Here is a 13,123-nt window from a genome sequence, read left to right as displayed (position 1 = left end):
GAGACAGTAGCTTGTTTTTTTGGTTGAGTATTTTAAGAAGGCTGGTTAAGAAATCCCTGAAAGGGAATAAACACTAGTTATGACCATGTGGGTTTCTCTCTTTGTCTCTACCAAGGTATTCTAAGGGGGCGACTTCCTGTTTTCCTTTAAGATGCTTTTGGAAATTCCAAGAAAGCTCTGAAGGACAGAGCCACATTCCTTCCTTTCCCCTGGGTATAATAAATGCAAACATAGCCATAAATTTGTTGATGCTTCAAGGATATAGGATTCAGTGTGAAGGGATGTTCCATGGAGCTCCCTCCTCCTCCCTACTATATCTGGTTTTGAGTGACTATAGAGCTGCTACAATCCAAAAGTTCAACTCTAGCTGGATAACCTGGTATTGGACGGATCTCTGGGGTTCATCTGTTCGTTAACTAGGCAGATCCTTGGAGAACAAACAGATCACTGGACCCACACACAACGGTCTTCAATCTCCACAGGAATTTGTGCTCCTAATGGATGCTCCTAGTGGTTAGGGGCTGCTCTTCACTAGTCCTTGGACTCTTAGCACCTAATATGGTGCTTGGCAAACAGTTGGTGCTAAATAAAGACTTGTTTACTGACTGATTGGCGTAACCTCAATCAACCCCAAATCCCTTCCCCAACAGGAGGAGACATTAGAGAAGGATGCTGGCAGAGGAAATAACAGCTCCACCATTTGTGACTCATGGGCAAGGCTTCCCCGGGACCTCCGTCTCACTGAACTAAGGGAGCTAGGAAACTACACAGCAGCCACTAAAAACCAAGTTATAGAAAATAAGCAAGATAGATTTCACCTTTCCAGTGCTATCACAGCTCGAGCCTGATGTGTGATCTCACTTGTCCTACACAGACATAACACAATCCAGCCACACAGAGCAAGCTTCCTATTCCTTGAATTCCATCCTCCCATCTCTTAGCTCTGTGCCTTTACTCAGGCCGTCCCCATGTCTGGAATATTTTCCTTCTCACCTCCATTTCTTAAAGTCTGATAATAGCAGCTGACACTCCTATAGTGCTTTAATGGTTCTGAAATGCTTGACTTACATTTTCCCACTTGATCCTCATTGGACTTACAGCTATAAAATTATTCCCATTTAATAGATGGGCAAACTGAGACCCAGAGACATCATATGACTTCGTTTGTAACTCATGCAAATGAGCCAACAAGTATCCAGGAAGTCTTAGCTAAGGACACAAAGTCAAGAGGGAAGCTCACCGCCCTCGAAAAGAACTTACTTTCAGGTAGAAGACTTTAAAAATTTATTCAGATTCAGGAGTTCACAATTTAGTTGAGGTGACCGCAGGTACTACCACTACTGCTGCTGGTGAGAGTCAGTTGGTATTTACATGGTGCTTTGTTTACTTACAGTGACTCATTTGATCTTCAGAACAATGCAGGGACTTTGACGACTACTTATTATTATCACTACTACTACTAGGTTAATATTATCCCCATTTTATGGGTGAAGAAACTGAGGTGAGGAAAAGTTGTTACTGTCTGTCCTTCACTCTTGAAGAGGACTTTGATGTCAAAGAGGTGATATCATGGCAGGCAAGTGAATTGGATTTAAGCGAGGAAGGGCTGGGCAAAGTCATCTGGCTCAAGAGCCAAAATCAAAGAGATTATACATTTATATAACACCTACTGTGTGCCAGCCACTGTACCGAACACTTTTACAACTATTATCTCATTTGACCTGTACAGGTAGGTGCTATTCTTAACCCTACTTTTCAGATGAGGAAACTGAGGCAAACCGAATTTAATCGACTTGCCCACAGTGATATAGCTATAAGTGTCTGAGATGAATTTTGAACTCAAGCCTTCCTGACTCCATATCCAGACCTTCCACTATCCACTGAATATACAGATATGTGCAAAATGGCTCAAGGAAACTGAATGAGGGGGAGGCAGCAGCAGCTGGGATCAAGAAAGGCTTTATGGAGAGCCCGGGGAGTTGAAATAACAATCATGGCTGGGTCTGAGAGTTGGTCTCTCCAGATGCTTCTGGATTTTCACTGAGAAATGGCCTCCATCAATTGGTCTTCAGTCGTCTGCCCTTTGGCCTTCCCCCACTCTTTCCTAGGTTAATGCACAGCTCGGCCAGTACCGTGTCCCCTGCTGAGATCCTCCTCTCTGAGGCCCCCATCCTGATGGGATCTTGTAATCATTTACTAAACCTGACTCTGGCGTCAACCACAAAACGGGGGCAGAGGATCTCCAGCTGAGTGACCTAGGCTTCCTTCTGGCTCTCCGGCTAGGACTCCCAGATGAACCAAAAACATGACCTCGGGCAGGGAGAGGAGCTCCTCCTTCCAAAGGATCTAGCGCTGAATCCATAGGGAGCCATACAGCAGATCAGATCTGTGCATCTCACAGCTTAGATACTACTAGAGAGGTTCCAAGGAACATGGGACTAAGTGGAGCACTGCCCAGAGCCCTGAATCCAGAGTAAGGAAAGCCTACATTCCCATCCTGCCCCAGATGTTGCCTGTGTGATCTTGGAAAACTTACTCTGTTTCAATGTCCTCAACAATAAAATAAAGATAATAACAGCATCCAGCTTCCAATGTTGTGATGAGGATCAAAATCAAAAAATATTTGTAAAGTGCTTGGTGCTAGATATTATTACTATTACTGCTTCTTCTAATACTCCTACTCCTAGTATTACTTCCACTTCTACTACTACTACCTCTACTATTACTACTACTACTACTATTACTAGTGCTACTAGCATTCCTTCTACTTATTATTACTACCACTACCACCACTACTACTTTGATTTCTACAGCTACCACTACTTCTACTACTACCTCTATTTTTACTACTACTACTTGTACTGCTCTACCTCCTCCTCCTACCACTACATCTACTACTTCTACTACTACTATCACTACTTCTATTACTACTATCACTACTTTTACTTACTACCACCACCACTACTTCTATTACTACTACTTACTACCACCACCACTACTTCTATTACTACTACTTACTACCACCATCACTCCTCCTCTTCCTCCTCTTACTACTACTACTACTACTACTACTACTATTACTACTACTACTACTACTGACTGACTACTATTGAAGTTTAAGTGACTTGCAAGAGTCACACAGATAAAAAGTATTAAAGATAAGAATGGAACTCACATCTTTTAAGACTCTACTCCAAGACTAATTGTCTATCCACTATGTCAAATACTATCTTATGTTCATTGCATGCAAATACATATACTGGTTTTTTTCCTAGCTCTTAGCATGGTGCTTTGCACATAGTAAGACCTTTCTAAATGTTTTTTCATTCATTCATTTGGTATTTTGACTGGTGCAGTGGATAAAGCACTGGAGAGCACAGGCTTTAAAGGCGGCCTCAGACTGACTATGTGACTCTGGACAAGTCACTTAACCCTGTTTGCCTCGATTTGCTCTTCTGTAAAATGAACAGGAAAAGGAAATAGCAAATCATTCCTGTATCTTTGCCATGAAGACCCACAGACAGTACCGGCATCTACAGGATCGCAGAGTTAGATACAATTGAAAGACTGAACAATAAATATCTGTTGAGCTGAGTTAAACTAAAACAACTGGGTAACTTTAAGTGGTTACCACCACTTTGAGAAAGCATGGCAGAGGTATATATGAAGTCACAAAAATGATCTGATGACTTACAGGACAAAAAGCTTTTTCAGTTCACAAAGGAAACACTGTAGCTCCCATTTAACTCTGGAGTTGCCTTACATCCGTTAAGGTACGAGTCCAAATCCCTTTCTATCTCAGACCTTTGTAGAGAGCGCATGGGTGACAAAGCCCACAAGAGCAAAAGATCTTTTTTTAAAAAAAGGAGTTGAATAAGGCAGGAAGAAGAGTCTTCTCAAAAAGTCAGACTTCTCAAGTCCAGGAGCTGCAGAAAGCCATGGCCACTGCTGTTCACCAGCAAATGCCAACTTGCCTGCCTTCCAACACACCCACCCTGAGCATCACTATTTCCTGCTGAGTAAACAGAACAGTTTCTAAGCATTACTCATAGCAATATTTGTATACAGAATTTGTCCAGAAGGGTTCTAGCAGATTAGAGACTCGGTCCTCATGTGCTGGGCACTGGAATCATAGGATCACTGGAAGGGCCTTTAACAAACGCTCTAGCCCCTCACTCTACTGATAAGGAAAAAGAAGAGATGAATTCTTGTGGGGGGAGTGAGGTACAGATACAGTCTCCCCACACTCCACAAAGGATCCCAGATTTGGAGCCTTAGGAGCCAATCTCATTTTACAGATGAGTAAATTGAGGCATAAAGAGTTTAAGTGACTTGTCCAAGATCACATATTTTAAGTGTCTATGGTAGGATTTGAATTCATGTTTTCCAGATAGCACAATAGAGAGAACATTGGGCCTGGAATCAAGAAAACTTACGGCCTTAGATGCCTCCTAGCTGTGTCACCCTGGACAAACCACTTCATCCTGTTTGCCTCAGTTTTCTCATCTGTAAAATGTGCTAGAGAAGGTGCACTGAACACCAGTAAACACCTAACTGCTGCCTCCAACTCACTTATGCCCAGCCAGAGCAGCATGGGATTAGAGCTAGGGAGAGAGGGTACTTATCTGAAGGCTCTTAAAGCACAGGTATTGAGTTACCAGCCTGGAGCAGTGGGTACACATCTGCAGGAACCCTAGCAGTCATCCATACCCCCTTTCTCTCCCATTTACAGGCTCGCTAGCTTTGGGCCCAATTCCTTCTTCTGCCTCTCCATACATAAGAAATCTGCTTGTACAACTTTGTCCAAGTTACCTTACTTCCTCCTCCATAAACTGATGGCTTCTATGGTGCCTTCCTCCCATCTCTAATCTATGTTCCTATGATGCTTCCTAGGTTCCCATGGGCAAGTCCCTTAAAACTCAGTCTTCACATCTGTAAACTGAAAGGCTGGCCCCTTCTGAGTCTAAATTACTTATGGGACCTCAGCAGTCCTACTGCAAGCCTCAGTTTCCTTCTCTGTAAAGTAAAGGGGATAGGACAAGTTCTCTAAGTTCCCTTAGAATAAGAAAAGTGAACTCCAGGATTCATGGACAGAAACTCCCAGTCTCCTTGCCCTGCATAGTTTTATCCCATTTGGGCACTTACACATGGTTTTGGTCAGGGCTAAATAATATACTTGCAGTTTCCTCAGTTCCAAGAAGTGGCTGCTATGGGGATAGGTAGGACTTAAATCATTTTAACTTGCTTGCCTGCCTGTAGACCCAGACCTATAACTTCCTAGGAAGCTACCTCATGTGATTTAGCCTTCGGCTCTTATTTTGAAAAAGGTATTATGGATGAAATTCACCTGGGAGGATTGATGGGCTGTGACATCTATGAGATAATTCCTCGAACACGTTCTTGAAACTTTTTAAAAGAACCATACAATGTTCAGTTGGAAGGATCTGAGATCACTTGGTGCACCCCTCTCCTTCACCTTCCAGATGAGAGAATTCTGACAGAGAATATTCAATCTGAGTAGATTAAACGTTGATGATGTCGGATCCCAACTGGAGCTGGAAGCAACTTCAGAATCTATGGATCTAGTTCAAGAAACCGAGGCTGTCTATCTCAAGGTCACTCAGGCACTAAATAGCAGAGGCAAGAGCCAGGATTCAAATCCAGGCACGTATTCCAGCTCAAAATCTAACACTGCAGAAATGTAACTAGGCCCGGATGATTGGGGCTCTGCCCTGCCGTGCCCATGGCAAGAAACTCAGTGTTCGGAGAAGTGGATTTAGCTGCTAGTTCTCAAGAACACCTGGTAATCAAATGAGATGTTTGTAAAGTACTTATTAGCCCGGTACATGGCATAATGTCGGCAGCTCCCTTGCACTGCTGACAATGCCGGCATTGATAATGCCCTTGAAGGCTGGAAAAGGACATCAGACTCTGCTGGAAGTCGAGGTGAGATCAGAGCTTATTATCTTCCCCAGTTTACAGATAAGGAAACTTAAAAGAGATTAAGACCCTTGCCTAGAGTCAGGAGTCCAGAGTCAGGTTGGAAATCTCAGTCAATTCACTTGGACAAAAAGTTAATTGAGCACCCACAAAAGATGGGGGGGGGGAGGGTGGGCAGAGAGATACTGGTGAATCAGGTTAGGGACCAGAAAAATTTTAAATCTTAAAGAGAACAACAATAATTCCTACACTTCTTTTTCAGATTTAAAGCTAATGGATTTGGGGTTTTACTTTAGGAGGTATTACTTCAATAGAGTCCAAATCCCCTATCAGGTCCAGTCAGCTGAGGGGGCAGCTTGGGTGCTGAAGATTTAGGAGGAGCTGAATTCAAATCGGCCCCACACTAGCTGTGTGACCCTGGACAAGACTCTTAGTCCCATTTGCCTCGGTTTTGGAGCTGAAGAAGAACATGGTAAAGCAGCCCAGGACCTTTGCCAAGAGAACCCCAAAAGGGGAGAGTCAGGCCTGAAACAACAACATAAATCTCCAAATGTGGAAGGTTGGGAAACTGAACCTCAGAATGGTAAAGTGCCCCAAATCACACAGCCTGCACCTCAGGGCCCTGAGATGCTCAGGCCACATGGCTCTCCCCAGTGCCTTCCACTCTGTAAGTGTTCTGACCCAGAGGGGGTGAGCGACCATTAGGTTCAAAAGCCATATCTGGGTTCTTCAGCGCCCAGGGGTTTCAAGAAGCCTCTGAGTTTCATCAGCATTGGTGACATTTGGGCAACTTCCTGCAAAGGATCTATGGCTGTGGAAGGGGGATAGAAAGGTGTGCTCTTCCCTAGGCCCTGAGTCTGCTGCCTAGCTTTATTGCCAAACAGCTCCCAATGGAGAAGCAGTGTTTACAAGGGATCCTCAGCATTTACAGAACCTGCTTTCTCGCTCAAAAGCCACCTGTAATTCTGTCATCTACTTTTCCCCTCCTACTGACTTCTTAATTTATGCAACATTCTGGCTCCTAACCATGTCTCTAAAGAAAACTGGGCAAATGTAATTCCTAACAGGATCAGGAAGGCTGAAAGACCCAGTACCCCTCATCTCTTCACCTTTCTGTCTCTCTGTTTCTCTCTCTCTGAGTCTCTTTCTGTGTGTCTCTGTGTGTGTCTCTCTCTCTCTGTCTCTCTGTTTCTCTCATCTCTTACCCTTCTTCCATTCTTATTTTCCCCCTCACTATCCCCCATCCCTTCAGATTCTCAATTTAACTGCTCAGTTTTCTTATCTGGATTTCGTGTGTGTGTGTGTGTGTGTGTGTGTGTGTGTCCCTGACATCTCTTTAGTCAGTCAACAAACAGTGATTACCATGTAGGAGGCACCTGGCTAGCTCAGAGAACACAAAGAAAGGCAAAAGCCAGTTCTTCCTCTCAAGGAGCTTCAGTTATAACATCTGTAGAAGGTATAGCAATATAACAACTAAATACCAACAAGCTGCAAACAAGAGAAAGTGGAAATGAGCAAGATGGGGAAGGCAAGGCTCTCTCTATACTCCCCTTTTTAAATGACTTGCAGAGGACACATAGCTACTAAATACTTGGAAGGGCTTGAAACCAGATTTTCCTTTCTCCATCCACAGCTTCTTGCCACAAGACCAAAGAAACTCCCATGACTCTCTTCCCACGCCTCCAACCCTCCTCTCCTCTGAATTTTCTTATTTTTTGTTCCTCCGAGGCAGTTAGGTGGCACAGTGGGTATTGTTTATACTCTTGCAAGGGTAGGGTTAGACAGAAAAGACATACCCCATAGGTATGAAAAATAAAATTTAATACTTGGCTCTATACCGGGCCAAGTGTTTTACAAATATTGTCTTATTTGATTCTCACAACAATCCAGGAAGGTAAGAAAATGAGACATAGAGGAGTTAAGTGACTTGCCCAAAATCACATAGCCCTAAGTGCCTGAGGATGGATTTGAACTTGTCTTGCTGATGTTAGGTTCATAGGCCATGACAAGTTCTCAGTACATAACACTGCATGAATGGTGGTCAAGAATGGTGTCCCCACAGGGAACACTGGTGACTCTGCTCTGAGTTTTACTTTTCTTCCTCTTTTAAATGAATAATTAGCAAATCACAGGAAAAAAATATCTCAAAAGTTCTCCCCATCTGGACAGAGCTAAACACTCAACATTTCTTTACCAAAAACGAGGAACAAAGTGGGGGAAGCATTTTCTCAGAGAGTCTCCAAATCTACAAGTCATGTTATAAAGTTGTGTGGTTAACTGTTCAGGAAAGGATTTTACTAAAGAAAGAGAACTCAAAATGTATCTCTTTAAGAAACTTGTTCTTAATACCTAAATTCCACTATCAATTTCCAGATCTCCTAATCCCACAGTGTCAGTATACTGTTTCCTCTGTCCTGGGCATCTAAGTGATTCTAGAATAAAGTGCCAGGCCAAGACTTTATGTACCTGAGTTCAAATCAAGCCTCAGACACTTACAGTGAGCAAGTCACTTAACCTCATTTGCCTCAGTTTCCTCATCTGTTCAATGAACTGGAGAAGGAAATGGCCCACCACTCTACTATCTTTGCCAAGAAAACCTCAAATGGAGTCATGAAGAGTAGAATGAAATGACTAAACAAGTTGCCTTATGCAGTTACCTGTATGAAACACAATCCCACAATCCTTAGCTAGATCCCCCTAAATTTAGCAGTAAGAGTACCTCTAACTTTTCAATATGCTTATAAACATTTAAGAAGTTCCTATGGTGAGCGTCTCACACTGTGCTAAGCCTTGAGGATATAAAGGAAAGCGAGGAAGGATCCCTGCCTTCACAGGACCCTCAATCTGATGAAGGAGACCACATACCAACAATTATGTACAAACAATCTTTGTAGAGGATAAAAGCAAGGAATCAACTTGAGAGGCCCTAAAATCAGTTACGTTACTTTTCCCACTGGGGACAACTGATTCCCAATCAGTGGGAAAAGGTTTTTTTTTTTTTTTTTAGGATTAGCTGGCTGGTTGTTGTTGTTTTAAGTCACCCCACTAAGAATAAAAGTTTTTTTTAGGGTTAGCTGGCTGGTGGTTGTTGTTTTAAAATTCACTGTTCCAAGCCTAAGTGTTCCTGTTGCAAACCACATGCGATTAAACAAATTAAGTTCACAAACCTATTGCTTTGTTTCTCAATCCTTTCTTTTAAAAATCAGTTTGAGATAAAAAGATAAAGATCACAAACATATCTCCCTCCTCCTGTCCTCAGCAATCCAACCAGCTGGGTTTCTTAATCCCTCTCAGTTATTAAAACTGTAGCTTTCTGAAAACTGATTAAGGGAAAAACAAATAAAATGTGGCTAAGATTTCTTAAGATGAGATGCTGAAGGCCAAGTTTTTAAATTCACACACACACACACACACACACACACATATACGTGTAAATATATATATATTGTGTAGGGTCAAAATGGATGCAGCAATAAGCTATTTGAGTCTACAATAGGCTTGTGCTACATTTTAATCTTGTAAACAAAATAAATCTCAAATAGTTCAGTAATTCAGACTGACTTTAACTTTCTTCACTTGCAGAATAAAACTATGAAATGAACGAAGTAATTCTTTTATCACTTTTATCACCTAAATCAGCTAAGTGGAATAGGGCTAAGGCCTGGAGTCAGGAAAACCTGGCTTCAAATATTTATAGTTATGGGTACCTGTCAAGTTGTTTTGCCTCAATTTCCTCATCTGTAAAAAATGAGCTAGACAAGGAAATGGGAAACCACTCCAGTATCTTTGCTAAGAAAACTCTAAATGGAGTCACAAAGAGTTAGACACTAGCTGAACAATAATGCATATAGCAAGGAAGGACAGGACGCTACCTAGAAAAGTTGGACACAACTGAAAAATGACTAAACAGCAATAAGTCAAGTGCAGCTGAGAGGGAGGAAATGGACAAATTTTAACAAACCAACAAAATTCCAAGAGGAATATTGGCATTTATTAACCCCCAAACTTCAGATCAATGATAGGTCCTAGGAATTTAATTGATGATGTGCTTGTATTTCTTTAAATAAAAAAATTTCCTTGAAACAACACCTTCAACCATAGGTAATAACCCCATCTCAGATATTCTCTTTAGTAACTGTCCGTAGTTGGGTCCGATTCTCCAGTCCTTTTGTCTGTACTTGTGTCCCATAGGCCGAGTCTGCAGAATTTAGATCCTCTAACAGAGTGGGTAGCAAAGGCGAGGTGCAGTACAAAGTCCCTCACATTTTGTACCTTAGCAAAGTGCTTTGCACAAAGGTTATGTTTAGTAAAGGAACATTCATTAGATTCAGACAAATCTGGAAACTTGGGGATCAAAGAATCACAGTTTGAACAAGAAAGAGCCCTTAGAGTCCATCTAGTCCAATCTCTTCTGTGTTTCACTGGGAAAACAAGATCTAGAAAGGAACAGTAACTTGTTGAAAATCATAACAAGTTGATGAAGGATTTGAACTCAGGCTTCATTATTCCTGGAGCAGCTAGGGGGTGCAGCGAGTGGACACAGGGTCCTGCCTGGAGGCTTAAAAAGCCTGGGTTCAGAATCTGGCCACAGTTACTAGTTGTGTGAACCTGAGCAAGTCACTTCACCTTGCTTGCCTCAGTTTCTTCATCTGTAAAAATGAACTGGAGAAGAAAATGGCAAACCACTTCAATGTTTTCCGCTAAGAAAATCCCAGATGAGTCCTATAAGAGTTGGACTCCCCACCGAAAAATAATGTGCAAGGAAGGGAGGGGGTACTACCTAAGCCATAGACATCCACCCATTTTAGGGTGGAGCCTGGAAATCATTCTTTCCTCCCGAGTTTGGAGCCCCTGGGGGCCCACAATATGCCAGCCAAGTGAGGCTTAGCATATTTGCAGAAATGAAATTTCAGAAATGCCTGGGGATGAGAAAATCTGAAAGATCCTAACCCGGTCCCGTTCTTCCCCCTCCCCCAGTTGTCTCCAGGGCTTTCCCCAACTAGGCCCAAGTGAAATGTCCCCCATTAGAAAGTAAGATCCGGGCGGCAGAGGCAGAGGCTAAACTCGGCTGGCACAAACCAGCACGGAACACAGCTTCAGCCGGCAGAAGTTCACAATCTAATGCGAGCCTGGGTGGGGAGAGGAAAGACAACGAAAACTGTAAACACTACATTTAAGCGGGGGAACAGAAACAGAACCAGTGGGCGCTGGGTGCAGGGGCTCAATCCATCTCTGACGTCTAAGCCCGGAGCGTTCACTATTTTACAAATCGTCTCCCTCAGGAGTTGGGGAGCTCCTCGAGGGCAGGGACCGTGTTCAGCGTGTAGTTCGGCGCCTGGCACGTAGTAGGTGCTTAAAAACTGTTGACTTGAGTGCCACCGTTAGAGTTAGTAAATTCTGAGGAGGTGATTGAAAGCAGGAGGGGGCGGGGAGCGTCGGATCCCGGGACTTTGCACGTTCGGGAGTCACGACCGGGGTCCCAGACCCCGGAGCGCGTGGAAGCCAGGGTGACACGGCCAGGTGTCCCGCGCGGCCCGGGCACGGGAGCCGAGCAGGGGCCGCTGCGCTCGGGCCCCGCGGCAGCCACTCTCCAAAGTTCCTCGCAAACTTCCCTCGGCCCGGCTGGCTTCGGCGCAGCCCCGGCGGCTCGTCTCGCCGGCCCGCCCGCCCCACCCGGCCCCGGGACGGACTTCCCCAACGTCCGCTCCGCCGCGGCTCGGAGTGTCAAGCACTTCCCCCCGCCTCGTCGGGCACGGGCCCGGGCCCCCGGCCGCACTCACCCATCTTCTGGACGTGGGGAGGGATGGTGCTGGCGATGCGCGTCCACAGGAAGAGGAGCAGCAGCCCCGGGCTCCGCGGGAGAGCCCGACTCATGGCCGAGCCCGCTCCGCCTCCGCATAGAGCGGGAGCCGGGCAGCAGCCGGGGCGGGCGACGAGGAAGAGGAGAAGGAGGAAGGGGTGGAGGAGGGGGAGCCCACCGGACTGGCCCGGCCGCCGCTGCGCAGCTCTCCCCGCTCGGCCCCCGGCGCGCCCTGGCTCCGGCTCTCCTTCCCCCGGGCAGATGTGCAGGCCAGATGTGACGTCCGGGCCACGGGCCGGGCTGGGGGCCCCGGAGGCTGGCCCGGGGGCTCGGCTGTTCCGCTGGGGCTCGGCTCGCCCGGCGCCTAAGTATGTGTGTGTGTGTGTGTGTGTGTGAGTGTGTGAGGAGCCGTGTGTGGGGGTATGCGTGCGTGTGACTCACTAACTTCTCGAGCCCGGGCTGGAGGAGAAACAGGAAATCTTCGCAAACAGCTGGGCTGGACCTCTCTCCGAGGCACAGCCCGCCGCGCTCCGAGCCCTTCCTCCGGGCTCCCCACTTGCCTGGGCGTCAATCACTCCCCGGGCCGGCCCTTCAGCTTCCCCACCCCCTCGTAGGCAGCCCTCACCCCCTCCTCCCCACCCACCACACCCACTCCGCTCTGCAGCCCGCAGGCTCCCGAACCTTCAGGCCCGGGACAGTTTTAGCAAAACGGGGTGACCTTGGGAAGGGACTGAACTCCGAGTACGGAGCTTTAGCCGGGCTCTGGCTGCAGCTCCACTGGGAGTCTAGGCTCCGAGGGGCTTTAGGGCTGGGGGGAGGGGAGGGGAGGGAGGGAGTGTGGAGCTCCTAGGCCCGGGCTTCTTAGCGTGGGCTCAGAGAACTTAAGTTTTTTTTTTTTTTTTTTTTTTTGTTTTGTTTTTTGGGGGGGTGTTTTCTCTTTAGTACATTCTGATTCAGAGTATTTTGCTTAATTCGGTAAAATTGCTTTCCTTTATAATCCGAAGTATTTTATGATCCGGAGAAGGGTTCCAAAAAACACCCCGGAGCTGGCCCCGACACCCCAAGTCCCTTCATTTTGCAAGTAAGAATACTGAGGCTCCAGAAGAACTGAGGTGGCCAAGCCCCCCAGACATTCGATGGGAAGTCAAAGCTCTGCCTCCACTCTCAGCTTCTTTCTCATCCAACCAACCCTTCCCTAAAAATCAGCGACTTCCTAAAGTGTCTTTGACAACTGCAGGGCTGCCTTGACTGACGCCTTCCCCTGCTCAACCCACTAACAGTTATTAAGAGCCTAGTCGTGTGCTGGATGGCAGGGATACAAAGGCTGAGTTCAACAGTCCCGAACCTTTTCTGGACAATTTCAGATCATCCAGGTGTCCCAAA

The 13,123-nt window shown here is 45.7% G+C and overlaps 1 protein-coding gene across 1 annotated transcript in view; it reads right to left on the bottom strand.

Annotated features, from left to right (window-relative positions):
- The window catches only part of TGFBR2 (transforming growth factor beta receptor 2), a 77,850-nt gene extending 65,615 nt beyond the window's left edge, over nt 1–12,235 (bottom strand). Inside the window, exon 1 of the mRNA XM_031940416.1 lies at nt 11,721–12,235. Within this exon, the coding sequence (XP_031796276.1) occupies nt 11,721–11,814 (94 nt within the window). The 5' untranslated portion in view covers nt 11,815–12,235. The remainder of the gene's footprint in view (nt 1–11,720) is intronic.
- Nucleotides 12,236–13,123: the final 888 nt, after the last annotated feature.

The sequence above is a fragment of the Sarcophilus harrisii genome, chromosome 5, assembly GCF_902635505.1.
Source record: "Sarcophilus harrisii chromosome 5, mSarHar1.11, whole genome shotgun sequence".
Taxonomy (NCBI): Eukaryota; Metazoa; Chordata; class Mammalia; order Dasyuromorphia; family Dasyuridae; genus Sarcophilus; species Sarcophilus harrisii.
Note: the sequence above shows the minus strand (reverse complement) of the source record. Positions and strands in the feature narration are given on the sequence as shown.